Below are 27,071 nucleotides of genomic sequence, written 5' to 3'. Positions count from 1 at the left end.
TTTCTCCTGGGAATAGTAAAAAAGGGGTATGGAAAGAAAAAGATCCATCTGATAATACACATAACCACAGCTGCTAGACTGGCATACGCATGACTCTGGAAAGAGAAAACCCTGCCAGCAGAAGAACGTATAATTAGGAAAATCCTGGAGTGCGCAGAGATGAGTAAATTAACGTATGAAATAAATAACGATGAGAACTCAGATTATTATACTGTGTGGGAAAGGTGGTACGAATGGTTGAACCACAGAATTAGAGAGGGAATATAAGGCATGATAAATAAGTAGTAATAAACTGATAAAGTGATACCAGAGACATTTTATGTATATATGTATAAACACTGCAGATCCAACGTAAATAGAAATTTTATTTTTATTTTATTTTATTTATTTTATTTTGAATTTGTATACCGCCCTTCTCCCTGAGGACTCAGGGCGGTGAACAGCCAAGTAAAAACATCAAGTACAAATATTAAAATACAGTTAAAATATACATATATAAATTTGGCCCCATTAATTAAAAACAATAAACAAAACACTTAAAAACACTTAAAAAATTAGGCTAGCCCGGCTTGCTAGAAAAGGAAGGTTTTAAGGGCACGGCGGAAGGCACCGAGGTCTTGGATTCTCCTTATCTCTGGGGGCAGCTGATTCCAGAGGGTAGGTGCCCCCACAGAGAAGGCCCTCCCCCTGGGGGGTCACCAGCCTGCACTGTTTGGCTGATGGCACCCCGAGGAGGCCCTCTCTGTGGGAGCGCACGGGTCGATGGGAGATCGTCGGTAGCAGCAGGCGGTCTCGGAGATAGCTAGGCCCTATGCCATGGAGCGCTTTAAAGGTGATAACCAACACCTTGAAGCGCACCCGGAAGACCACTGGGAGCCAGTGCAGCTCACGCAGGAGCGGTGTTACATGGGAGCGCCATGTTGCTCCCATCACTACCCGCGCTGCTGCGTTCTGGACCAGCTGGAGCCTTCGGGTGCCCCTCAAGGGGAGCCCCATGTAGAGAGCGTTGCAGTAGTCAAGGCGAGAGGTGACGAGGGCATGAGTGACTGTGCACAGGGAATCCAGATCAAGAAAGGGCCGCAACTGGCGAATCAGGCGAACCTGACAAAAGGTCCCCCTGGTTACAGCCGTCAGATGTTCCTCCAAGGACAGCTGCCTATCCAGGAGGACTCCCAGATTGCGAGCCCTCTCTGTGGGGGCCAATGACTCACCCCCAATAGTCAGTGATGGAGTCAACTGACTATATCGGGATGCCGGGAGCCACAGCCACTCGGTCTTGGAAGGGTTGAGCCTGAGCCTGTTCCTCCCCATCCAGATCCGCACAGCCTCCAGGCACTGAGACATCACTTCAAGGGCATCGTTGGGGTGGCCTGGGGTGGAGATGTACAGCTGGGTGTCATCAGCGTACTGGTAGTATCTCACCCCGAAGCCACGGATGATCTCGCCCAGCGGCTTCACATAAATGTTGAACAGGAGGGGCGAGAGGACCGACCCCTGAGGCACTCCACATATAAGAGGCCTTGAGGTCGACCTCTGCCCCCCTGCCAACACAAACTGCGACCGGTCGGAGGGAAAGGAGGAGAACCACCGTAATACGGTGCCCCCCATCCCCAACTCTTCCAACCGGTGCAGCATGATACCATGGTCGATGGTATCAAAAGCCGCTGAGAGGTCTAACAGGACCAGAACAGAGGAACAACCCCTGTCCCGAGCCCTCCAGAGATCATCAACCAACGCGACCAATGCCGTTTCCGTGCTGTGTCCAGGCCTGAAACCCGACTGGAACGGATCTAGATAGGATGTTTCCTCCAAGAATTGTGGAAACTGTCGCGCGACCACACTCTCAACAACCTTCGCCAGGAAGCGAAGGTTGGAGACAGGATGATAGTTGGCCAATATTGCCGGATCCAGGGACGGCTTCTTGAGGAGAGGCCTCACCACCGCTTCTTTCAAGGCAGCGGGGAAGTGACCCTCACTCAACGAAGCGTTGATAACACCCTGGAGCCAGCCTCGTGTAACCTCCCGGGAGGCCAGTACCAACCAGGAGGGACACGGGTCCAGTAAACATGTGGCCGCACTAAGTCTCCCCAAAATCCTGTCCACATCATCGGGAGTCACAGCATCAAACTCCTCCCAGATAACATTCTCAAGACTATTCCTCGTCACCCTGCCCTGATCTACCCAGTCAGAGTCCAAATCCCCCCGGATCTGAGCGATTTTGTCATACAGGTATTGTCCAAAATCCTCTGCCCTGCCTTCCAAGGGATCCTCCCGCGCTCCCGGATGGAGCAGGGAGCGGGTCACCCTAAACAGGGCAGCCGGATGATTCCCTGATGACGCAATAGAGGCGGAAAAGTAGTTAAACTTTGCCGTCTTTATCGCCACTAGGTAGGTCTTAATATGCGACCTTACCAGTGTTCGGTCAGATTCAGCGAGACTGGCCCTCCAACTGCTCTCTAGGCGTCTTTTCCGGCGTTTCATCTCCCTCAGCTCCTCGGTGAACCAAGGAGCTGCGAGGGATCGACACCGGGTCAGAGGCCGCAAAGGCACGAAATGAAACTTTTGTCTTGTATATATATAAAACTGAATTATATATATATATATATATAAAAGAAATCCCAAGACAGGGATAAGAGAGGGAGGGAGGGAGGGAGAGAGAGAGAGAGAGAGAGAGAGAGAGAGAGAATGAGAGAAAAAGAGAGAGAGAATGAGAGGCAGAAAGAGAGAGGGAGAGGGGGGAAAGAGAAAAATAGGGCGAGAGAGGAAGGAAGAGAGAGACAGAAAGGACGGTGAGAGAGAGAGAGGGAGGGGGAGAATGAGAGGGAGAAAGAATGAGAGAGAGAAAGAGAGGGGGTAGAAAGAGAGAGAGAAAGAGGGAGAGAGAGAGGGAGGAAGAGAGAGACAGAAAGGGGGGTGGGAGAGAGAGAGGGAGGGAGAGAATGAGAGGGAGAAAGAATGAGAGAGAGAAAGAGGGGGAGAGAGAGGGAGGGAGAGAATGAGAGAGAATGAGAGGGAGAAAGAGGGGGGAGAAAGAGAGAGAGAAAGAGGGAGAGAGAGAGAGGGAGAGAGGGAGGGAGCAAGAGAGAGAGACAGAGAGAGGGGAAGGGAGTGGAAGAGAGACAGAGAGAAAGGGAGAGGAAGAGGGAGAGAGAGAGGGAGGAAGAGAGAGACAGAAAGGGGGGTGGGAGAGAGAGAGGGAGGGAGAGAATGAGAGGGAGAAAGAATGAGAGAGAGAAAGAGGGGGAGAGAGAGGGAGGGAGAGAATGAGAGAGAATGAGAGGGAGAAAGAGGGGGGAGAAAGAGAGAGAGAAAGAGGGAGAGAGAGAGAGGGAGAGAGGGAGGGAGCAAGAGAGAGAGACAGAGAGAGGGGAAGGGAGTGGAAGAGAGACAGAGAGAAAGGGAGAGGAAGAGGGAGAAAAAGAGAGAGAATGAGAGGGCGAAAGAGAATGAGAGAGGATTGTGAGGGGGAGAAAGAGGGAGAGAGAGAGGGAGGAAGAGAGAGACAGAAAGGGGGGTGGGAGAGAGAGAAAAAGAGAGAGAATGAGAGGGCGAAAGAGAATGAGAGAGGGATTGTGAGGGGGAGAAAGAGGGAGAGAGGAGGGGGGGCGCTTACAGAGTCCCGTTGGCGTATACGGCCTCTCCTCCCTCGATATACTGGACTTCGGCTGGGTACACGTGCTGCACCGTTTGCACCTGGAGGAAAGAGGAGATTTGTTTCAGATAAAAGCCCCTCTCGGATGCTCTGAGAAAGACTCTTGAGTTCTTAATCCAGGACCCTCCCACCCACCCAAAACATAAAAAAGAAATCCGCAGAAACCCAGCGGACGATCCGCTTCTGCAACAGGGACTGAGGTTGATGGGGGGGGGAGGGAGGGGGGAGGTTCTCCGTTTGCAAGAGAGAAGACCCCCCCTTCAGTGCCTTTGGGTGGCTGGAGGGGGGGGCTGGGTGTCCATGGGGTATGGTCAAAAAAAAAAAAGGGCAAGGGGGCTGAGGTCGAAGCTCTGCAATGTGAAAAGTCCTGGCAGCCATCTTGACTTTTTTGACCATGCCTGGCGGGCCTTCCTGTTGGGGGCATCTGCCAGAGAGCCCCCTCTGCCTGGACTCTCTTCCCCCCAGTGAAACAGACCGGCCCCCTGTGCTCCAGGGGAGAAGGAAGCGGAGGGGGCAGAGAGCAGCCCAAAGGCCATCAAAAGGAAAACATTCGAATGCCTTTCGACATCGTCCCAACCCTCTCTCCTTTCTTTCTTTCTGTTCTTCCTTCCACCCTCCCCTCTTTCCTTCTGTTCTTCCTCCTTTCTTCCCCCTCTCCTCCTTCCCTTCCTTCTGTTCTTCCTCCTTTCCTCCCTCCCTCCCTTTCTTCCCTCTTTTTGTTCTGTTCTTCCTCTCCCCCTTTCCTCCTTCCCTTCCTTCTCTCCCTTCTTTCTTTCTGTTCTTCCTCCTTCCTTCCACCCTCCCCTCTTTCCTTCTGTTCTTCCTCCTTTCTTCTCCCTCTCCTCCTTCCCTTCCTTCTGTTCTTCCTCCTTTCCTCCCTCTTTCCTTCCTTTTTTCCTTCTGTTCATCCTCCTTTCCTCCCTCCCTCCCTTTCTTCCCTCTTTTTGTTGTTCTTCCTCTTCCCCTTTCCTCCTTCCCTTCCTTCTCTCACCTTCTGTTTTTCCTCTCTCCCTCCCCCTTTCCTCCCTCCCTCCTTCCTTCCTTTCTCTTCCTATCTCCTTCCTTCCTCTTTCTCCCCTCCCTATCTCCTTCCTTTTTTCTTCCTTTCCTCCCTCCCTCCCTCTTCCCTTCCCTTCTCTCTCTCTCCCCTTTCCTTCTCCCCTTCCTTCCTTCTCTCCTTCTGTTCTTCCTCCCTCCCTCCCTCCTATTCTTACCATACCTTAAAATAATGCTGGATTTTGACAGATGCCTGAGCACCAGCCAAGCCCTTAAAAACCTTGGAATTTTGAAAACTGGGGTCCCATTTCACGGTCCTTGTAGCCGGGAGGGCAATGGTGTGTGTGGGGGGGGGGAAGCCTCCCTTCCGAGTGCCCACCTCTCTCTCGGCAGGAATGGCCGGGGCACGTCTGGAGGGCCTTTGGGTGACCCTGGGCCTTTGAAAATTCAGCCCTCACGGAGGGGCCAAGACCCCCTAAGGGCCCAGCGGCTCCGTCCCCACTTGGCTTGTCCAATTCCCTTTGTCCCAAAGGGAGGGCAGTTAAATGTTCATAAAGTTAGTTAAATGTTCAAAATTCACATTCGGAAAGCAGGATCTTGCAGCCGAGATAGGGCCTCTGTGTATCTGTGTGTGTGTGTAGTGTTTCGTACTACCAGCTTTGCAACCCAGGCAGCCCTCGACTTACAACGGTTCACTTAGTAACCGTTTGAAGTTACAACGGGACAGAAGCAAAGGGGCTTCAGTTTTTACAGACTCCAAACCTGGGCTCTCGAAACCGCACTTCACGCCTGTTTTTCCACACTTAATGACCGTCGCTCCATCCCTGCGCTCACGTGATCAAGAATTCAGATGCTGGGCCAAGGGGCTTCGTATTTACGACGGTCGCAGGATCCCGGGAGGGAGGGAGGGAGGGAGGGGGCGGTTGCGCGATCCCCCCTTTGTGACCTTTGGACCAGCAAAGTCAAGCGGGGGAGGGGGGGAAGCCGGATTCACTTAACAGACGGGTGACTAAGTTGAGAACTTGAGGTGATTCGCTTAACGAATGCGGTGAGAAAAGTCGTTAAAAAAGTTGGGGCAAAACTCACGGAACAAACATCTCACTTTAACAATGTAGATTTTGGTCATAAGTTGAGGACTACCTGTACTGGAAGAGGTCCTTCCCTGGAGAAGAGCCAGCGGGCTTTGTAAAAACTCGTCGGCCAAAGCTTTTATTTCAAGACGGAATTTCTCTTCTTGGCTTTTTGACATGAAGATGTGTATGTGTTTGTGATTGTGATTGTGGGTCTGCACGTTGTGTGTAGAAAAAACAAAAACAAAACAGCAGTCTTTTTCTGGCCACAAGGTGGCATTAGAAACCAGGCCATATAAAGGTAATCCTCGATTTACGACCACACTGGACTCCAGAAATCTCCATCGCTAAGCGTGGCGGCCGTTAAGTGAGCTTTCCCCTCCGTTTTACGACCTTTCTTGCCACGGTGGTTAAGCGAATCCCTGAAATTCTTCCGTTAGTCACAGGGCTTGTTAAGTGAATCCGGGCTTTGTTCACCGGGAGGCCCCTGGCGCCCTGGACGCTGCGACCGTCATAAATAGGAATCGGTTGGCAAACGGCTGAATTTGTGCACTGTGACCGCGGGGATGCTGCAGCGGCCGTTAAGTGTGAGAAACTGGTGGCACGTCACTTTTTTCAGGGGGTTTGTCATTTCGAATGGTCGCTAAACAAACGGTCGTAAGTCGGGGACTACCCGTTATTAAGGTTTAAAGATAGTATGATTAAAAATAACTAAATAATGCTATTTATTGGATTTTGGGGAAGTGGATTTTCAAACAAAGCAGAGGAAAGGATAATTAATTGGATTCAAAAATCTTATTTAAAACACGGGGAAATAGTAGAAACTTGATTGCCACACACAAAAAAAGGCGTAAAATTAAACCAAACCACCATTAGGCTTTGAGACCTTAATGTGCAGCTCCGTTACCGTTGTAACTGGAGGACCACCATCTAAACCGGGTCTACATTGTCAGCTGTGCGTTTGTAAACTATCTGGAAATTGATTTTGGAAAATTAACAAATGGACTAAGGGCTGGATCAGAGGCCTTCAAACTTGGCAGCTTTAAGACTTGTGGACTTCAACTCCCAGAATTCTCCAGCCAGTGCTGGCTGGAGAATTCTGGGAGTTGAAGTCCACAAGTCTTAAAGCTGCCAAGTTTGAAGACCTCTGGTCTAGATGGATGGGAAATAAGATTTTTGAATCCTTTCCCTTGGTTTGTTTAAAACCCATTTGTACCCCCCAACTCTGGGCTGTTTTTTTCTCTTTTGCATTCATTTTTAACCTTAGCATCTTTAAACCTTAACCCAAATGGGCCTCGATTTACGAACTATTCATTGAGTGACCGATTCGAAACGACAACGCACTGGGGGAAAAAAAATGAGCCATCCCCGAGTTTTGCACTTAACGACCATGGCCAAGGGATCAAAATTCCAAAACTGGTCCACATTTACGACGGTCGCAGTGTCCCAGGGTCACGCAATCCCTTTTTGCGACCTTCTGACAAGCAGAGTCAATGAGGGAAGGGAAGGTCCACTTAACGGCCACACGATTCAGTTAACGTTGGTGAGGGGGGTGGGGGTGGGGTTTCAATTGTGGTCATAAGTCGAAGACTTGCCTGCCTCCAAGTTGTTATTGTTGTTGTTTTCCTCCAAATTTGGAGGAGAAACCTTTGCAGGCTGCAAATCCTCCAATGTTCTTTGGCCCCGTTAGGAGCTCCCGAAACGGAGCCCCTGATTCCAGGGGAAAGGGGTGGGGGTGGGTGGGTAGCAGGGTGACTCCCCCCTCTCCCTTTGTGCCCCATCCCAAGAATTTACCTGCTGGGCTCTGGGCAGAGTGAGCTCCGGCATTGGCACACCTTTGGGGGCGGAACTCGTGGCTTGGACCAAAACTCTCTGGGGAAAAAGAAAGGGTGGGAGGGGTCAGTTGGGGAGGGGGGGCCTGACACATTCACCCTTTGACCAGCAGCCACACATCCCAATGGCATCAAGGAGCCCTTCGGGAAACGCCCTTTTGCTTGGGCGGGGGTGGGGGTTGGACTAGATGACCTACAAGGTCCCTTGCAACTCTGCTAATCCGTATCTGTATCTGTATCTGTTATGGGTGAAACGGATCATAGCTTCTACACCTGACTGGCTAGGCGGTTGGTAAATCCAGTTTATCGGGATGGGCTATCGGGGTTTGGCCATCATTCAACCGCGGCTTGGATGAACCAGCCATTTGCAGGAAGCTTTCGTTGCCCAAGGCTCGTCATTTCTCAAACTTGGCAACTTTTAAGAGATGTGGACTTCAACTCCCACAATTCCCCAGCAGAGGGAGGCTAGGGAATTCTGGGAGCTGAAGTCCACATCAGTGGTGGGTTTCAAATTTCTTTTACTACCAGTTCTGTGGGCGTGGTTTGGTGGGCGTGGCAGGGGAAGGATACTGTAAAATCTCCATTCCCTCCCCACTCCAGGGGAAGGTTACTGCAAAATCCCCATTTCTTCCCGATCAGCTGGGGCTTGGGAGGCAGAGAATAGATGGGGGCAGGGGCAGTCAGAATTTTTACTACTGGTTCTCCGAACTACTCAAAATTTCCACTACTGGTTCTCCAGAACTGGTCAGAACCTGCTGAAACCCACCTCTGGCCCACCCATCTCTTAAAGTTGTTAAGGCTGGGAAACATCACCTTAGAATAGACTAGAATAACAGAGTTGGGAGGGACCTTGGAGGTCTTCTAGTCCAACCCCCTGCTTAGGCAGGAAACCCTACACCACTCCAGACAAATCAGTTGTCCAACATCTTCTTAAAGACTTCCAGTGTTGGAGAATTCACAACTTCTGGAGGCAAGTTGTTCCACTGATTGTTTTTTTTTCTTTTAATTTATATGCCGCCCTTCTCCGGAGACTCAGGGCGGCTTACAATGCATTAAGCAATAGCCTTCATCCTTTTGTATATTTATACAAAGTCAGCTTATTGCCCCCACAATCTGGGTCCTCATTTCACCTACCTTAGAAAGGATGGAAGGCTGAGTCAACCTTGAGCCTTGGAGAGATTCGAACCAGCAGTAATTGCAAGCAGCAGATGTTAATAACAGTGCTTTAGTCCACTCTACTACAGGCTCTTGTTCTAACTGTCAAGCCAATTTCTCTTTCTGACCTGGTCACTCAACGCCGCCACGGTCTTACCACGCAGCTCTCATCACCGGGCCTCTTGAAGAAAGGCGGTGACGTCAAACCAGCAAACGAGGCTACGAAAGACCAATGGGAGGGGAGAGCTTCCCTGTTTAGGAACACTCTATCTCGACCCGATCAGGTCTCTTGCAACTCGAGTCATTTGGCACCAGTGGGAAACCTCCCTGCCTTTTCGGTTCAAATACCCACCCACCCCCAAAAGAAAAAGGCATCTAAGATTGTCTTTCCAACGGACACATTTTGTTCAAAAAGTTAGGCACTTTTGTGAGCATGGAATAAAATTTGCCATTTGGAAAAGATGCTCCCAGACTCCTTTTTGTGACCGGAATTAAAGAGAGTCCGAAGGGACTTTTGAGGTCTTCTAGTCCAACCTCCTGCTCAAAGAAGAGACCCTATATTATTTCAGACTAGTGGCTGTCGGGTCTCATCTTGAAAGCTTCCAGGGATGGAGCGCCCACAGCTTCTGGTGGCAAGAAGTTCCACTGATGAATTAGTCTAATTATCAGGAAATGGCTCCTTAATTCCAGGTTGCTTCTCTCCTTCGTCCGGTTCCATCTGTTGCTTTCTTGTCCTGCCTTTTAGGAGCTTTGGAGAAAGGTGGATCCCCTCAGCGAGCGGAATTTTGAGGGGGTTGGACTAGAGGACCTCCAAGGTCCCTTCTGGCTCTATTCTGATTCAGATTCTTTTTTTTGTGGCAGCCCCTCAGCTAGAGGGGGCTGTAAAGCACTGTGAAGCGGCATATAAGTCTAAACCAGTGTTTCTCAACCTTGGAAGCTTGAAGATGGGTGGACTTCAACTCCCAGAATCCCCCAGCCAGCGCTGCTGGCTGGGGGATTCTGGGAGTTGAAGTCCACCCATCTTCAAGCTACCAAGGTTCCTTCTTTCCTCTTTCCATTAAACTAGACACACCCAATTCCTGCAATTGTCCTTCAGATGTTTTAGCCTTCAGGGCTCCGAACTCTTCCTAAAATCTCAACATTATTTTTTTTTTCACATTGTGGCGACCAAAACTGGATGCAATGTTGACTCTTGACTGATGCATTTGACTGACTGTCTTTTCCGATTCAAGAACTCGGAGATTTTATACCCCGCATTAAAAAAAACCCCAGAAGTCCAAGCTGCTGGCTTGAGATAACCAGAAGAGAGAGGCCCCGGGCGTGCAAAATGGGGGGAGTCCGGACGACAGGTGGGTCTCCTCTGGCCAAAGAGGAGAGGCCTTACCTGCTGGGAAGCTGGGCCGGGCTGGGCCGAGGCCGAGGTGCGCAGCGCCACAGGGGTGGCCGAATTGGAGCCCTCCTCGGAAGTCTGCATGCTTGGCTCTGGGAGAGAGAGGGGGGGGGGAAAGAGAATTTCTTCAGTTGCTCATTTCAGCCTCTTTTTACAACAAACGGGGTTCGGTCTGGAGTCGCTGGTGGGCGGCCATGACGGAGAAGCCAGTCCCAAAAGTCTGAAAGGAGGTTTTGGGGAAACTCACCAGCTTAACCATTTGAATCAGTCATTACTTCAATAGTTCTCTCTCTCTCTCACACACACACACACATACATAGACGCTTTCTCTCTCTCTTCCTCTCCCTCTCCCTCTTTTCCTTTCTTTCTCTTTTCCTCTCTCTCCCTCCCTGCCCTCCTTTATCTCTCTCTTTCCATCTCTTTTCCTCTTTCCCTCTTTTCCTTTCTCCTTTCTTTTTCTCTTTCTCTGCCTCTCTTTCTCTTTCTCTCTTCCCCTTTCTCCCTTTTCTCTCTCTTTTCAACTGTCTCTCTTTCTCTCTCCATCTTTCTCTCTCTTTCTTTTTTCCTTTTTTCTCCCTCCGTCTTTTTCTCTCTCTTCCTTTATCTGTCTCTTCTTCTCTCTCTCCCTCTTTTCCTTTATTTCTCTTTTCCTCTCTCTCTCCCTCCCTCTCTGTCTTCTTTTCTCTCCCTCTCTCTCCCTCTCTCTGTTCTTTTTCTCTTTCTTCCCCTTTCTCTCTCTTTTCATCTGTCTTTCTCCTTCTCTGTCTCCATCTTTCTCTCTCCCTTTCTCCCCCCTCTTTCTCTTCCTCCCTTTTTCTCTCTCTTCCCCTCTCTTTTCTTTCCTCCTTTTTTCTATTCCTCTCTCTCTCCATCTCTTGCTTTTCCTCTCTGTCTCTGTCTCTCTCTGTGTGAGAATTAAAACCCTTAAAATTGCTAAGTGGCACCATCAAGCGGAGTATTCCTTGGCACACGTGAAGTATTAACCCACAATTCTTTTTAGGAGAGAAGCCATCAACTTCCTGACATAACCAAGAATACCGTGAGAATTATTTTTGTGCAAATAAAAGGAAATAATAATAATAATAATAATAATAATAATAATAATAATAATAATAATAATAATAATAATAATAATAATAATAATAATAATTAAAAAAAAAAACCAGGGAGGTCCTCTTGGCAACCTTTGACCCTCACCAGACCCAGGAACCACAGGACAAGAATGAGGGAGAACTTTTTGAAACTGACAGGGATTTGAAAAAGAGGCTCAGGCCCTTTTCTGCATCCATTCGATTTACATGCCGCCCTTCTCCGGAGACTCAGGGCGGCTTACAATGCGTTAAGCAATAGCCTTCATACTTTTGTATATACCTGCTTAGTAGGGCTTTCGGCTCCCCCCCAAAGCGGTGTTCTTTTTTATACAAAGTCAGCTTATTGCCCCCACAAACCGGGTCCTCATTTTACCTACCTCGGAAGGATGGAAGGCTGAGGCAACCTTGAGCCTGGTGAGATTCGAACTTGCAATAATTGCAGGCAGCTGGTGCTACTTAACAGCACTTTAGTCTGCTGCGCCACTAAGGCTCTCTTGCCCGATTAACAAGTAACAATCAGAATAGAGCTGGAAGGGACCTTGGAGGTCCTCTAGTCTAACCCCCTGCTCAAGCATACCGTACCATTTCAGGCAAGTGGTTGTCTAGGCTCCTCTTAAAAAAAAACAAAAAACCTCCAGTGTTGGAGCATCCACAACTTCTGGAGGCAAGTCGTTCCACGGATTAATTGTTTTAATTGTCAGGAAATTTCTCGTTACTTCTAAGTTGCTCCTCTGCTGGTCTCCAGATCTTAAGTGGGAACCAGGATAAAAGTCAGCCTTCAGGAACTATCCCGGAGCAGAACATATCACCCTCAAGACTTAGTTTCTGGAAATTTGCCCCTTGAGTAAACACTGAGCCCCTGTACAGGTAAGTCAGAATAAAGAGTTGGAAGGGCCCTTGGAGGTCTTCTAGTCCACCTCCTCTTGCCCAAGCAGGAGACCTTATCCCATTCTGGACAAACGGTTGTTCAGTCTCTTTTTTAAAGCCTCCAGTGATGGAGCACCCACAAGGTCTGGTGGCAAGCTGTTCCACCGGTTAACTGTTCTCATTGTCAGGAAATTCCCCCTTAGTTCTCTAGGTTGGGTCTCTCTTTGATGAATTTCCATCCGTGGTTGCTTCTCTTTTGCCTTCTGGTGCTTTGGGGGAAAAAAACCAATCGATCAGAACAGAGCTGGGAGGGACCTTTGGAGGTCTTCTAGTCCAACCCTCTTGCTCAGCTGACACCTCCCCTCTTCTTTGTGGCAGCCCCTCATTTTGGGGGTGAGACGTCTGAGATGGGTGGCATCCAAATCCGATGGAGGAGAAAGGCCAGGCCGATGTCCGAACTGCCCCCCACCCCCACCCCCGGAGGGGCTTCTCAAGCTGGCTAAAAGGCGGATCTCTCGCGAGCCGCTTGCGTCATTCATCACTCCAGGCAAACGCCGACAAGCAGAGCCGGGCTGGACAGATGGAGTCGCTAGCAACCGTCTGTTTACCCCGACCTGGCTCCGTTTCCAGGCAGAGAGCGTGCAAGAGGAAAATACAGCCATTCTTTGCAAAAAAAAAAAAAGAGAGAGAGAGAGAGAGAAAGAGGGAGAAGACAGGAAAGGAAAGGACTTTGCCTCAGGAGCTTTGCCAGCCCGTCCCGTGACTCAGGAGAAGCCCCCCACCCCCCAATTCAGGATCTCTGGATGTTTCTGAGCTCCGAGGACCCCACTGCCAAGTCTGCAAACGGCAGCAATGTTGGCCAAGGGGCCGAAGTGGGAATGACAGAACTGGAAGGGACCTTGGAGGTCTTCTAGTCCAGCCCCCTGCTGATACAGGAGACCCTATCCCATTTCAGACCGGTGGCTGTCCAGTCTCTTCTGGAAAACCTCCAGTGACGAAGCTCCCACAACTTCCAAAGGCAACTTCTGTTCCATGGGTTCATTGTCCTCACTATCAGAAAATCTCTCTTTTATTTCCAGGTTGAATCTCTCCTTGATCAGTTTCCATCCATTATGCCTTGCCTGGCCTTCAGGTGCCTTGGAAAACAGGTTTTTAACAGATTAACAGAGTTGGAAGGGAACTTTGAGGTCATCTAGTCCAACCCCCCCCTGCCCAAGCAGGAGACCCTACTCATCATTTCTGACAGATGGCAGTCCAGCCTCTTCTTAAAAGCCTCCAGTGATGAAGCTCCCACAACCTCTGAACGCAACTTTTGTTCCATTGGTTGATTGTTCTCACTGTTATAAAGTTCCTCCTTATTTCCAGGTTGAATCTCTCCTTGGTCAGTTTCCATCCGTTATTCCTTGTCTGGCCTTCGGGTGCTTTGGAAAACAGCTTGACCCCCTTCCTCCTCTCTGGGGCAGCCCCTCAAATATTGGAAGATGCTCTCCTGCCTCCCCTGGTCCTTCTCTTTGCTAGACTAGCCAGGCCCAGTTCCTGCAACCGTTCATCGCATGTTTTATTCCCCTTTAATCATCCTGGTTGCTCTTCTCTGCAACTTTTTCTAGAGTCTCAGCCTCTTTTTTATAGTGTGGTGGCCAAAACTGGATGCAGGACTCTAGGTGTGGTCTTCCTAAGGCTTTATAGAGTGGAATTAGTATCTCCTGTGATCTTGATTCAATCCCTCTGTTTGAATCCCTTTCTGATTTTATCCTCACACCTGCAAGGTAGGCCAGGATGGATCAGGCAACCATCACCAACCAACCAGTCTCAGGTAAGGCTGCCAAAAGGCTTTGTCTCTCTGTCTCCTGCCTCTGAATTCAACTATCTAGTCTAAAGAAAAGAAGAATTAGGGGGGACATAATAGCAGTATTCCAGGATTTGAGGGGCTGCCCCAAAGAAGAGGGGGTCAACCTATTCTCATGGCAACGAATCAAGGAGGAGAAGCAACCTGGAACTAAGGAGAAACTTCCTGACAGTGAGGACAATTCACCAGTGGAACTGCTTGCCTCCAGAAGTTGTGGATGCTCCATCACTGGAGGCTTTTAAGAAGAGTCTAGACCAGTGATGGCTAAATTTTTTGCCGTTGGGTGCCAAAAGTGTGGGGGAGTGTGGGAGGGCGGGGTTGCGTGCGTGCGTGCCCACGCCTATAATTCAATGCCCCCCCATGCATGCGCACGCGACCCTCCCACGCTCCCCCCGCTTTTGGCACGCAACGGCAAAAAGGTTACCAGTGGGTCTGGTAGGCCTGTTTTTCGCCCTCCCCAGGCTCCAGAGGCTTTCTTGGAGCCTGGGGAGGGCGAAAACAGCCTTCCCCATCCCCCCGGAGGCCGGAAATTGCCTGTTTCCCGACTTCCGGTGGGCCCAGAAGGCCTGAAAATCAGCTGGCCGCACTGGAGCTGAGCTAGGGCAATGCTTGTGTGCCCACAGATGTGGCACGCGTGCCATAGGTTCACCATCACGGGTCTAGACAGTCGCTTATCTGAAATAGTATAGGTTCTCCTGTTTGAGCAGGGGGCTGGACTAGAAGACCTCCCGGGTCCCTTCTAATGTAAATCTCGCCACTAACCCATGCGGGATACTGGAGGTCTTTAGAGGGGCTTCCATGAAAAACAAGCCAACTTACAAACTACAGGTAGTCCTCAACTGATGACAGATTCATTTAGTGACCATTCAAATTTACGACAGCACTGAGGGAAAAAAGGGGGCTTATGACCGTTTTTCACCCTTCCGACCTTTGCAGCAGAACCCGTGGTCTCGTGTGATCAGAGATTCTGATGCTTGGCAACCGCTTCATACTTATGACCGTTGCTGGGTCCCAAGGTTAAGGTCAATCCCTTTTGGCGACTTTCTGATAAGCGCCATCCACAGGGAAGCATGTTCACTTAACAACCATGGCAAGAAAGGTCGGTCAAACAGGGCAAAACACTTTTAACATATGTCTCACTTAGCAACATAAATTCTGGGCTCGGGATGGTCGTAAATCGAGGACCACCTGGACAAACAACTACAAACCAAAAGGCAAAGCTGCAGCACCCTTTTTGCATGATTCAAAACCGTCCTTAAATCGTTGCCAGTCCTTTGCTGTGGATTTTCAAAATTAACCATTTTTTTTTATTTTGGGTAAAATCGGCCTGTCCAATATTTAAAACAGAACCAAATCAAACGGTGGTGTTTGCAATTAATGACCCTCCAGAAACAGGGAAGAAAAGGGTCCTCCTTTTACCGACCTCGGAAGGACGGAAGGCTGAGTCAACCTTGAGCCTGGTGAGATTCGAACTGCCAAATTGCAAGCAGCCAGCAGAAGTGGCCTGCAGTACTGCACTCTAACCACTGCGCCACCACGGCTCCTAATAATCCCATTGCAATGAGGGTCAAATCGGACAAACGGTCACCCTGGGACGGCTTGAGGCCAATTGGCTCCGACCCACCGCCCGACATTACCTTATATACCTCAAACCCGCAAGCACCTGACTTTCGGGACCCCGCCACGTTGTCATAGCAACCTGAGCACCTACCGTTGGCATTCAGTTCCTCATTTCCCACAAGCCCAGCTCCCCCCATCCTGGAAAAGGAGGAACTCAAAGTCTGGGGAAAGCTGAGCCACCTTAAGACATACGGGCAGGTTACAATTTTGATATCCTGATTAATATCCGATCTATTTCAGGCCTTACTAATACCTATATGTAAAAGCTTTGAGCCAAAGGCACAGCTCTCTATTACGTGTATTTTTCCCTTTCACGGAAGGGACCTCAGAGATCTCCTAGTCCCGCGATGGCGAACCTATGACACGCGTGACACAAGTGGCACGCAGAGCCATATCAGTGGGCACACGAGCTCAGCTTATTTTCAGGCCTTCTGGGCCCACCGGAAGTAGGGAAACGGGTTGTTTCCAGCCTCCGGAGGACCTTGTGGGGGGGGGGCACATTTTTCACTCTCCCCAGGCTCCAGAGATTTTCCAGAACCTGTCAGAACCAGCTGGATTTCACCCCTGCTACAGACCCCTCACATCCTGGACATAAACTGTTTCCTCTCCTACCCTCAAAATGACCCTATAGAGCACTGCACATCAGAACAACCAGACACAAGAACAGTTCTACTATGCCATCACTCTGCTAAACAACTCATTCCCACAACACAACACTTAGTAAGGCTGTATTACTATTGTTCTCATCTTTCCTATTACCTCTCTCCTTTACTACTCATGATTCTAATGTTGTTACTTGTATCTTTACGATTTGTGGGAAGCCCCCCACCCCGAAGAATGAAATATTTTGGGAAATATTTAAAAAAAAGAGCAGAATATTTTATTTCCCCAAAGGAGAAATGGAGAAACATGTTTTTAAGAGGCAGAAAGCAGCCCTCAAATTCTTTCTTAATAGCCCACAGCAGATGCCGGCACTTAAGGGATAACAAGCTTATTGAAAGAGGAAGCCAACTATCTAGATGGCTCCATTCATAAGCAAAGCAAATATTGCTGGCAGAAGTCCATTCAAGACAGGGTATTTCAAAACCCCTTGCAGCAATTTTGACAGCTAACAAAAACAGAGCGATAGGATTAGAGCAAGCTGCCCCTCACCCAAAAAGTCTAACACACAGGACAGCCATCAGCCACAATAGCAATTACCCAGAACACAAAGCCCCTTCATTGCACAATCCCCCCAGAACAGCTCAAACTTCAAAGCCACAGGAACCTATAAAGATCCATCCACTCCTTCAACCATTTGGTCAGCTGCCCCAGAACTGCATGCTGTGGTTCTGTTCATCAATAAACAGAGTCCTTCTTTCCAATCAGCCTCCATGTTATCTCCAGCGTCTTTCTCCTGGCTGAACCAGATGGATCCCCCCCCCAACACAGGGGTGGGCAAATGTGACCCTTTTACAACCTGTGGACTTCAACTCCCAGAATTCCTGAGACAGCTTGGAATTCTGGGAGTTGAAGTCCATAGGTTGTAAAAGGGCCACATTTGCCCACCCCTTCCCTAACAGATTCATATTGCTTTATTTAGTTTCCTAGTATGAGTTATGTTGATTGCTTATTTAGCGTCCTGTGACTACCCCTAAGTGTTGTATCTTATGATTTAGGATGAATGTATTTTTACGATGACTACGATTGTGATTGATCACTTGTGGCTTTTATGCACCAAAACAAATCCCTTATGTGTCAAATCACACTTGGCCAATAAAGAATTATGTTTTATTCTATATATTATGCCTCCCCACCTCCCCAGTCATATCCTTATCATATCATAGGCTTCCCCCAGAAGGCTCTGGTGGACTGGTGCAATAAAAGTAACCTGGTTCTAGATTACAAAGGAGATCATCGTAGATTTTAGAAAGAGCCAGCATGGTCGTACTCCACTCAGTATCAAGGATGGCGCCATGGAGGTGGTCCACAGTATTAAGTATCTGGGGGTGCAGATAACTAACAATCTGACTTGGTGTCTTCCTACATTATCTTTCATGAAGCGTGCACACCAGACGTCTGCATTTCCTGCGTCGGATGAGGAGGGGACGTCTTTCTCCTTCTTGTCCTGGCCACTTTTTACAGAGGCACGATCGAGAGCATTTTAACATACTGCATCCCTGTTCGGTTTGGTGGCCGCAGTGCCTCAGATAGAAAGTCCCTACAGAGAGTGGTGAGGACAGTGGAGAAGTTTATAGGAAGCTTTCTTCCCATTAATCAAGATGCTTAACTAAGATATGTGCTTAGAGCTCGAAGCATTGTTAGAGACCCCACACCAGTGGTGGGTTTGGGTTGCTACCAGTTTGGGAGAACCGGTAGCAGCGGCGGTGAGAGGCTCCACCCACCTGCCCAGACGTCATCAAATATGCTCTGCGCATGTGCAGAAGTGGCCCGTGAATGAGCGAAATGAGCATGCGTGTGCGAGCGAACAGGTAGCAAAAGTAAGTGAAACTCACCACTCCCCCATACACCTATCCCAGGGTCTGTTTCTCTTGCTCCCCTCTGGGAGGAGGTTTCAGAGTATTTCGAGCAGGACTAACCAATTCTGCAACACCTTTGTTCCCTAGGCCATCAATCTGGCAAACTCGCAAGATTCCTTTCTCTCGCCACGTACATCCAAAATACATCCGAACGAGAGTATGTTGTTCCTCCGTGTCATATACTATATGTGGGTACAGGCATAATTTTGTATTTACTTAGTTATCTTGTCATGTATATATGTTTATATTAGAGGTGGAGACCCTTTGAGAGCTGTATGCAGCGTAATTTCATTTTGATGTATGCCGATTAGTCTACAAAGTGACAATATATTCTATTCTATTCTATTCTATTCTATTCTATTCTATTCTATTCTATTCATTCCTCTATTCTATTCTGCATTCTATTCTCTTTTCTTTATTATTCTCTTCTCTATATTCTATTCAATTCTGTATATTCTGTATCTATTCTGTATCTATTCTGTATCTATTCTATTCTATTCTCTATTTATTCTATTCTATTCTGTATCTATTCTATTCTGTATCTATTTGTATCTATTTTGTATCTTTTTGTAGCTATTTGTATCTATTCTGTATCTATTCTATTCTTTCCTCTATTCTATTCTGCATTCTATTCCTATTCTCTATTCTATTCTGTATCTATTCTATTCTATTCTATTCCATTCCATTCTATTCTCTATTTATTTTATTCTATCCTGTATATTCTGTATCTATTCTGTATCTATTTGTATCTATTTTATTCTATTCTATTCTGTTCTATTCTCTTCTCTTCATTCCTCTATTCTATTCTGCATTCTATTCCTATTCTCTTCTCTATTCTATTCTATTCTATTCTGTATCTATTCTAATCTATTCTTTCCTCTATTCTATTCTGCATTCTATTCCTATTCTCTATTCTATTCTATTCTCTATTTATTCTATTCTATTCTGTATATTCTGTATCTATTCTGTTATCTATTTCTATTCTATTCTCTTCTCTTCATTCCTCTATTCTATTCTGCATTCTATTCCTATTCTCTATTCTATTCTATTCTCTATTTATTCTATTCTATTCTGTATATTCTGTATCTATTCTGTTATCTATTTCTATTCTATTCTCTTCTCTTCATTCCTCTATTCTATTCTGCATTCTATTCCTATTCCTCTTCTCTTCTCTATTCTATTCTACTCTATTCTACTCTACTCGATTGTAACTCTGAATTCCATTCCATTCCATTCCATTTTTCTATGCTATGCCATGCTATCCAAAGAGAAGGGTTGGAAAAGGGGAAGGGTTTTCTCTCTCTCTCTCAAGGATCTGGTTGCAAAGCGCCCGGCTTCTCCGCAGTCTCCAACGGAGAGGAGATTTCATTCCACCCCCCCCATTCCCCCGCCCCCCCCCCGCTCCTCGGAAGGCCTGACCCGGCAGCCCGATACATTTCGTGCGCTTCAAAGGGCGGGGAGGGAGGGGGAACGGAACAGCTTTTGTTTGGTTTGGGAAGCTTTCTCTCCGTCGCCGGGGCAACCGTCGCCGGGAACCAATCGGGAGCCGAGCGCGTCGCCCGGGGCAACCGTTGTTACTCGGTCAACAATGCGGCGGCTCCCGGGATTAATTGCACATCTGCAGGCTCTTCGCTTCGGCTGCTCCAGCGCCCCCCCCCCCGCGTCCTGTGCGCCCCCTCCCTCCCCCTTGCACCTGATGCTTTCGCTGCGCGACGGGAGGGCTGCGCTCCATCCATGCACAAAGTTGCGCGGAGGTGCGAAAGGGATGGAAGCGAAAGCAAGAGCAGCTTTCAAACTTTCCCCCCCCACCCCGTCCGGATTTTTCCGGAACGGGTGGGATGTGTGAGCCCCGTTTGGTCCGCCCGGCTGCCCTTGCAGCCTCAGCCGAGCAAAGGCGATCTTGACCCGGGATAATCTTGGAAGGGGCAGCTTTCCGGGGTAATCCCACCCCCCACCCCCGCTTCGGGAGGGAACGGTGCGCAAAAAGGCTTTATTTCTGCAAATCAGGATCAGGCGCAAACATCCCGGGAAGCTTTCAAGAAGAGACCGGACTGCCATCCGTCAGAAACGGTGTAGGGTCTCCTGCTTGGGCGAGGGGGTCGGACTAGATGACCTCCAAGGTCCCTTCCGACTCTGTTCATCTGTTAAGTGGCATAGGGTCGCCTGCTTGGGCAGGGCTGGGGTCGGACTAGATGACCTCCAAGGTCCCTTCCGACTCTGTTCATCTGTTAAGTGGCATAGGGTCGCCTGCTTGGGCAGGGCTGGGGTCGGACTAGATGACCTACAAGGCCCCTTCCGACTCTTGTTATTCGTTTCCTGAATCTGATCGGGCTCCTTCGGTTCAAGCCTGGAGGCTGGGCTCTCTCCAACCTTGGCAAACTTTAAGACTGGCGGACTTCAGCTCCCAGATTTCCCCAGCCAGCCATGTCGGAGCTGAAGAAGCTTCTTGGATGAGAAGCGAAACGTCTTCAAAGTGTGGGAAGACCCCCTCCCCAACTCCTTGAAGAATGGAATATTTTGGGAAATATTTTTTTAAAAAAGGCAGAATATTATATTTCCCTAAAGGAGAAATGGAGAAACATGTTTTTTTTTTAAAGAGGCAGAAAGCAGCCCCCTCCTTTTCTTAACAGCCCACAGTTTAAGAGATAATGAGCTTATTGAAAGAAGACAAGTATCTAGATAGCTCTATTCATAAGCAAATACCCTCACCCAAGATCTAACACAGGACGAAAGCCATTAAGCCACAAAAGGAATTGCCCAACACCCTTTCAGAGCACTCCAAACTTCAACCAAACTTAGCTCAGACAAACACCTAGGATTTGCATTCCCGCTTTTGCCTATAGAGCCAGCTATGACCCCTACATGACCCCATGGGAATCTGACAACAGCCAATAGAAGACATGTTCTTGCACAGGAACAGGAACAGGAAGCTCAAGATTTTAATTGGTTTTTAAATATGGGATTTTAAATTTGGGGCTTTTAAAATTGAGCCTATCATTTAATAATTTTAATAATTTTAAATTTTGTTTGTCTTTGTGCTTTTAATCAGGCGGTACACCACCCTGAGTCCTTCGGGAGAAGGGCGGTATAGAAATAAAATAAATAAATAAATAAATAAATAAATAAATAAATAAATAAATAAATAAATAAATAAATAAGTGCAAAGCCCAAGGAAGGTATAAAAACCCTTCACTCTCAACTCCATTTTTGGTCAGCTGCACCAGAACCACAGACCCATCTGGTTCTGCTTCATCGATAAACCATCTTTCCAATCAGCCCCCATGTTTCCAGTGTCTTTCTCCCGGCTTGGAACTGAACCAGATGGATATTTCTTCCCACAAAAGACAAAACAAGGAAGTCCAGTGGCCTCCTAAAAAAAAGGACTTTTGGGACACCCAGGACTTGGATGACTTGAGAATTGCTACAGACTTTTAACCGGTGGAACAGCTTGCCACCAGACGTGGGTGCTCCATCACTGGAGGCTTTGAAGAAGAGACTAGGCAGCCATTTGTCCAGAATGGCATAGGGTCTTCCTGCTTGAGCAGGGGGTTGGACTAGAAGACCTCCAAGGTCCCTTCCATCTCTATTATGTTTCAAAGAAGTGCTGCCCCCCACTATTCAGATGACATCCCACCTTCCTTTACCTTGGGTTCTTTCAGGTGAGAAGGTGGTGGAGCTGCATCGGGCCTGGACGAAGGCCATGCATCCACAGAAGGCAGAGGAAGACGGGTGGGTTGCCCACAGCCTCGGTGCTTAACAGGTTCTGCAAAGGTGGTGGTCCCAAGAGAGACAGGTGCATAGGGCGGCTCTAGAGCCATTGCTGGTCCTATAGGGAGGTGGGCTTTGGGGACGAAGGGCAGGAGAACACCTTCTTCAGGTGGTGAAGTGAATTGGGCTTCCCTGTGGACTTTTGCTTGTCAGAAGGTCGCAAGAGGGGATCACAGGGCCACGGGATGCTGCAACCGTCGTAAATACGAGACAGTTGCCAAGTGTCTGAATTCTGATCACGTGACCAGGGGGATGGCCACAACGGTCATAAGTGTGAAAAACGGTCATAAGTCACTTTTGCACGGGCTGTTGTAACTTCAAACGGTCCCTAAACGGTTGTAAGTCGACAACTACCTCTAGTTATCTGTTATCTAATTTTAGGTTCTATTTAATTGGGCCAAACTATGTTATAATAATAATTTTAATTAGCAATTTTATGATGTTTGTGTATCTATATTTTTCTTGACTGTACACCGCCTTGAGTCCTACGGGAGAAAGGCGGTATAGAAATATAATAAATAAATAAATAAATAGTTACCTGCATGACAAATACTAGTTAGCTTCTAGGCGTAGAGACCCATTTTCTTATATTCTACAAATTCCATGCAGCCCATAAAGCAGAGGTCTTCAAACTTGGCAGCTTTAAGACTTGTGGACTTCAACTCCCAGAATTCTCCAGCCAGCACAGCATAGAATTCTGGGAGTTGAAGTCCACAAGTCTTAAAGCTGCCAAGTTTGAAGACCTCTGCCATAAAGGATGGGTTGTGTAAACCGAAGCGTCGAATCAAAATCACGTGGTCTTAGTAAAGCTTTATAAGTAAAGCTTTACTTGCTTATAAAGTAAGTAGCTTTACTTACGTATAAAGGAATAAAGCTTTATAAAGCCTTAGTAAGGCCACACCTAGAGTAGCGCATCCAGTTTTGGTCCCCACGTTACAAAAAAAGAGGTTGAGACTTTGGAAAAAGTGACGAGAAGAGCAACTAAGATGATGATTAAAAGGCCTGGAGACTAAAACATATGAAGGATGGTTGCAGGATTTGGGTTTGGCTACTCTAGAGAAAAGAAGAATTAGGGGGGACATGATAGCAGGATTCCAGTACTTGAGGGGCTGCCCCAAAGAAGACGGGGGTCAACTAGGGTCTCCTGATTGAGAGAGGGTTGGACTAGAAGACCTCCAAGACCCCTATTCTGATTGATAGATTTTCCACAGCACCAGAGGGCAGGACAAGAAACGACAAATGGAATCTAATCAAGGAGAGAAGCAACCAGGAGCTAAGGAGAAAATTCCTAACAGTGAGGACAATTAACCAGAGGAACTGCCTGCCACCAGAAGTTGTCGGAGCTCCAACACTGGAGGTTTTAAAGAAGAGACCGGACCGCCCTTTGTCTGAAACGGTACAGCTTGAGCAGGGGGTTGGACTAGAAGACCTCTAAGGTCCCTTCCAACTCCGTCATTCTTTAAATCGCTACGGACTCACGACGATTCCCCTCCTGCCCACACGCTGGGCAGACACACGGGACTCACACGTGTGCAGATGGCTTGCAGAGTTTCCTCTCTGTAAATAACTTCCGTGGGCTCCGCCGATGACGGAGTGTCACGGCCTGACTAAGCAGGACTGTGGCGCATGGCGGCCACACCCACAACACCAGCAACTGGGGAAGTAAGCAGCGGTTGCTGTTTATAGGGTGGAGCTCTTGGAGACAAGACGGGACACACAGACACACACAAAAAACACCCTCCCTCCCTTCTCGATGGCAGCAATTCAATCAGGAACTTCAGCCTCCTGTTGGTAAACCTTCCGACATTGCCCGGAGGTTGTGAGTCCCTCTCGAAACAGAAAGTGTGCAGCTGCCGTGTCTGGAAAGCAAACCCCCTTGGGGGAAAAAGAAAATATATCCTCCAGGGAAGAACCACAAACACACATCCAGATGGATCTGACAGCACCACAGGAGGCCAGACGGGTAAATAGAGATGAGCCCTGCCAAGTGTTGGTCTGTCGGTGGTGGAGAAGCACAATGGGATTGTTGAGGACTAGCCTTCTGGGTGAGGCGTTTTAACACGGGAGGCCCGCCTGCTTCTAACTTAGAAAAAAAAAAGGTGGGCTATTTATAGAGAGAAATGACACGGGTCTTGCATTCAGAATCAGAACAGAGCCGGAAGGGACCTTGGAGGTCTTCTAGTCCAGCCCGCTGCTCAAGCAGGAAACCCTCTCCCGTTTCAGACAAACGTCAGGTCCTGCCTTGCCAGTCCTCTCAAGGAAGCAGAACTCTTGAAACCAAAGCCATTTCCAAAGGAAACTTTTATTGGAAGATTGTGATAGCGAGAGGATTTAGGTGGGAACTAACTCTTCCCGCTCGAAATCTTGAGATTAAAACCACTGCAGACAGAGACCCCCCCCAAAGGCCAATTCATCCCGAGGTGTGAAGATGTTATGGGAAACTCAGGCCGAGAAGGTGATAAACGCCGGTCTCCAAGGTAACGCTGCTGCTCTTCTCCGGAGACGAGATAAGGCAGCTGGCTCCGGGCACATTCCTTTCCCCCCATCCCAAGGTCCCCAAAGTTACAGCAAGGAATAGAGACAGAGATCCCCTCGGGACTCCCCCCTCCCACCAGAATGACAGCCCAGACAATCCCTATAGGAATCTATGGGACCTGAAAGTCCAGTCTCTTCTTAAAAACCTCCAGTGATGGAGCATTCACAAGGTCCAGTGGCAAGCAGTTCCACTGGTGAATTGTCCTCACTGTTAGGAAGTTTCTCCTTAATTCCAGGTTGCTTCTCTCCTGGATTAGTTTCCATCCGTTGTTTCTTGTTCTGCTCTCTGGTGCTTTGGAAAACTCTTTTATAAATGAATTTTAATAAATAAAACTCTTGATAAATGAGAAGAGTGAAGGGAAGTTTAAGCACAGAATACAGAATTGAAGACGGGACCTCGGAGGTCTTCTAGTCCAACCCCCCCTCCTCCGTTCAAGCAGGAGACCATATATCATCCCAAATGATTGTCCAGTCTCTTCTTCAAAACCTCCAGTGATGGTGCACCCACAATTTCTGGAGGCAAGCCCCATTCCAACGATTAATCATTCTCGCTGTCGGGAAATTTCTTCTTAATTTTAGGTTGGATCTTTCTTTAAGAAGCTTCCACCCATTGCTTCTTGCTCTGCCCTCGAGGGCTTTGGAAAATAAGATCTATAGACGTTCCTCGTGAGCTAGGTTTTGCTGCCCACGCCCCCCCAAAATCTGCAGGCTACTTCCAAAAGTCGTCCCCCATTTTATGGTGTACGGGAAATCGTCCCATCCACTGCATTTAACCGGATGCCAATCAATCACGCTGACATGAAATCAAAGTCTTCGCTAGAAAGAAACCAAAGGCAGATTCAGAGCAGGAAAGAAAGCTGTAGTAAAAGCTGCCGTAAAGAAACTTGCCATAAAGTTACAAGGAGGTCTCCTTGGGCTGAAAGTAACCCCAGGAAGCCGTATCCAGAGAGAGCTCCGAGGAGTGCCATTGCTCGGGAAAATCCACATTTTTGACTTTATGGCCCCAGACTGAATAACCTATTAAAACCTGCTTTGGGGCCAGAAAAAATTCATTGGAAGTTCTTTTTCCCATTTTAGTTTTTCCCACATCCTTTCCAGAGAGAGACCGAAGGCAATGAAAACTTCACTCCATTAATAGATAGAACCCGGGTCTTTTCCAAAATTCACTTCCAAGCAGATGTTGGGGCTGCAAACTTTCCCCTGAAAAGAATCAAGAGCCCCCCCCCTGCTATCTTGTTCCCAAAAGCCTCGGACCCCCGACTTCATTGTTCATTATCAGCCAATCAAAAGATCTGGAACAACAGGACAGGGGAAGAGACAAAGGCCCCTTCTGAGATGCCCAGAAATCCTTTCTCTCAAAACAGAAAAACATCTTTTTTTCTTCTGCAAGTTTAGCAAGAAATTCTTTCCGAATACAGGTAGTCCTCGATTTACAACCTTTCATTTAGTGACGGTTCAAAGCTACAACAGCACCAAAATGAAAGTGACTTATGACTTTTGCAATATCCCTTCTGCCCCCCCTCCGGTCCCGTGATCAAAATTCGAACGCTTGGCAACGGACTCACATTTATGACGGTTGTAGAGACACGTGATCCCCTTTTGCGACCTTCTGACAAGCAAAGCCAATGGGGAAGCCAGATTTATTTAACCACCTCGACAACTGCCAGTGATCCACTTAACGATGGCCAGAAAGGTCGTAAAATGTGTCAAAAATTCATTGAACAAATGTCTCACGTAGCAACAAAAACTTTGGGCTCCATTGTGGTCGTAAGCCGAGGACTACCTGTAACGGTCGCATTTCACACAGCCTCACCTCTGCCGCTAATTCAAGGTAACATGTTGGTTTTATTTTGCAAACCCATCAATTTTTATAATCAAAAGATACAGGGGCGGGTTCCGCATAATTTTACCACCGGTTTGCCGTGCATCGAAAATGTGAGCGTGTGCGCGCCTTCCGGGCATGTGCTTTGCTCACGTGTGTGGCTTGCACGCATGTGCGCGGCTTAGAAAAAGTGGCTAAATAGGGCAGAAGAGCGCTGGGGTGGGTGGGCGGGCCCACTGGCAGGTTGCCACTACCGTTTTGCTTGAACCGGTCCGAACCGGCTGAATACCAGCACTGAAAAGATACCAAGGAAACCAATCTCTCTTTATGATTCACCCAGAAACCTCTGTCTTTCAGGGAGGTGTCTGGGGGGGTCAGTTGGCTAGCCCAGGGGTCTCCAAACTTGGTAACTTTAAAGACTCGTGGACTTCGACTCCCAGAATTCCTCAGCCAACATGGAGGACTATGGGTCCCTTTATGACTTGTGGACTTCAACTCCCAGAATTCCTGAGCCAGCATGGGGAACTATGGACCCTTTATGACTTGTGGACTTCAACTCCCAGAATTCCTCAGCCAACATGGAGGACTATGGGCCCCTTTATGACTTCTGGACTTCAACTCCCAGAATTCTTGAGCCAACATGGAGGACTATGGGCCCTTTTATGACTTCTGGACTTCAACTCCCAGAATTCCTGAGCCAACATGGAGGACTATGGGCCCTTTTATGACTTGTGGACTTCAACTCCCAGAATTCCTCCAGTCTTTAAAATTGCAGAGTTTGGAGAGCCGCTGGGCCAGACTTTCTCCCAGCGCAAGACTCAAAGGAGCTGATCATGATCAAAACCATGAAGATAATTCAAAGCACCTTCGGCGCATCCTATAGGTTACATCAAAGCCTCTCCTCCCTC

The 27,071-nt window shown here is 48.1% G+C and overlaps 1 protein-coding gene across 4 annotated transcripts in view; it reads right to left on the bottom strand.

Moving 5' to 3' along the window:
- Positions 1-27,071, bottom strand: part of RFX2 (regulatory factor X2) — a 59,266-nt gene that overhangs the window by 20,588 nt on the left and 11,607 nt on the right. For 2 of the 4 annotated variants that reach the window (XM_087892859.1, XM_087892949.1), the window contains exons 2-4: positions 10,090-10,187; positions 7,513-7,590; positions 3,614-3,693 (exon numbers count right to left, since the gene is read on the bottom strand). In XM_087892859.1, coding sequence (XP_087748985.1) covers positions 3,614-3,693; positions 7,513-7,590; positions 10,090-10,179 — 248 coding nt within the window. In that variant the 5' untranslated portion in view covers positions 10,180-10,187. Of the gene's footprint in view, positions 1-3,613; positions 3,694-7,512; positions 7,591-10,089; positions 10,188-11,768; positions 12,502-27,071 lie in introns of those variants that run through there. The other 2 variants (XM_060684585.2, XM_087892893.1) reach the window with 2 other exon arrangements.

The sequence above is a fragment of the Pantherophis guttatus genome, chromosome 1, assembly GCF_059756535.1.
Source record: "Pantherophis guttatus breed Tessera chromosome 1, ASM5975653v1, whole genome shotgun sequence".
Taxonomy (NCBI): domain Eukaryota; kingdom Metazoa; phylum Chordata; class Lepidosauria; order Squamata; family Colubridae; genus Pantherophis; species Pantherophis guttatus.
This window is presented reverse-complemented; position numbering and strand designations above follow the sequence as displayed.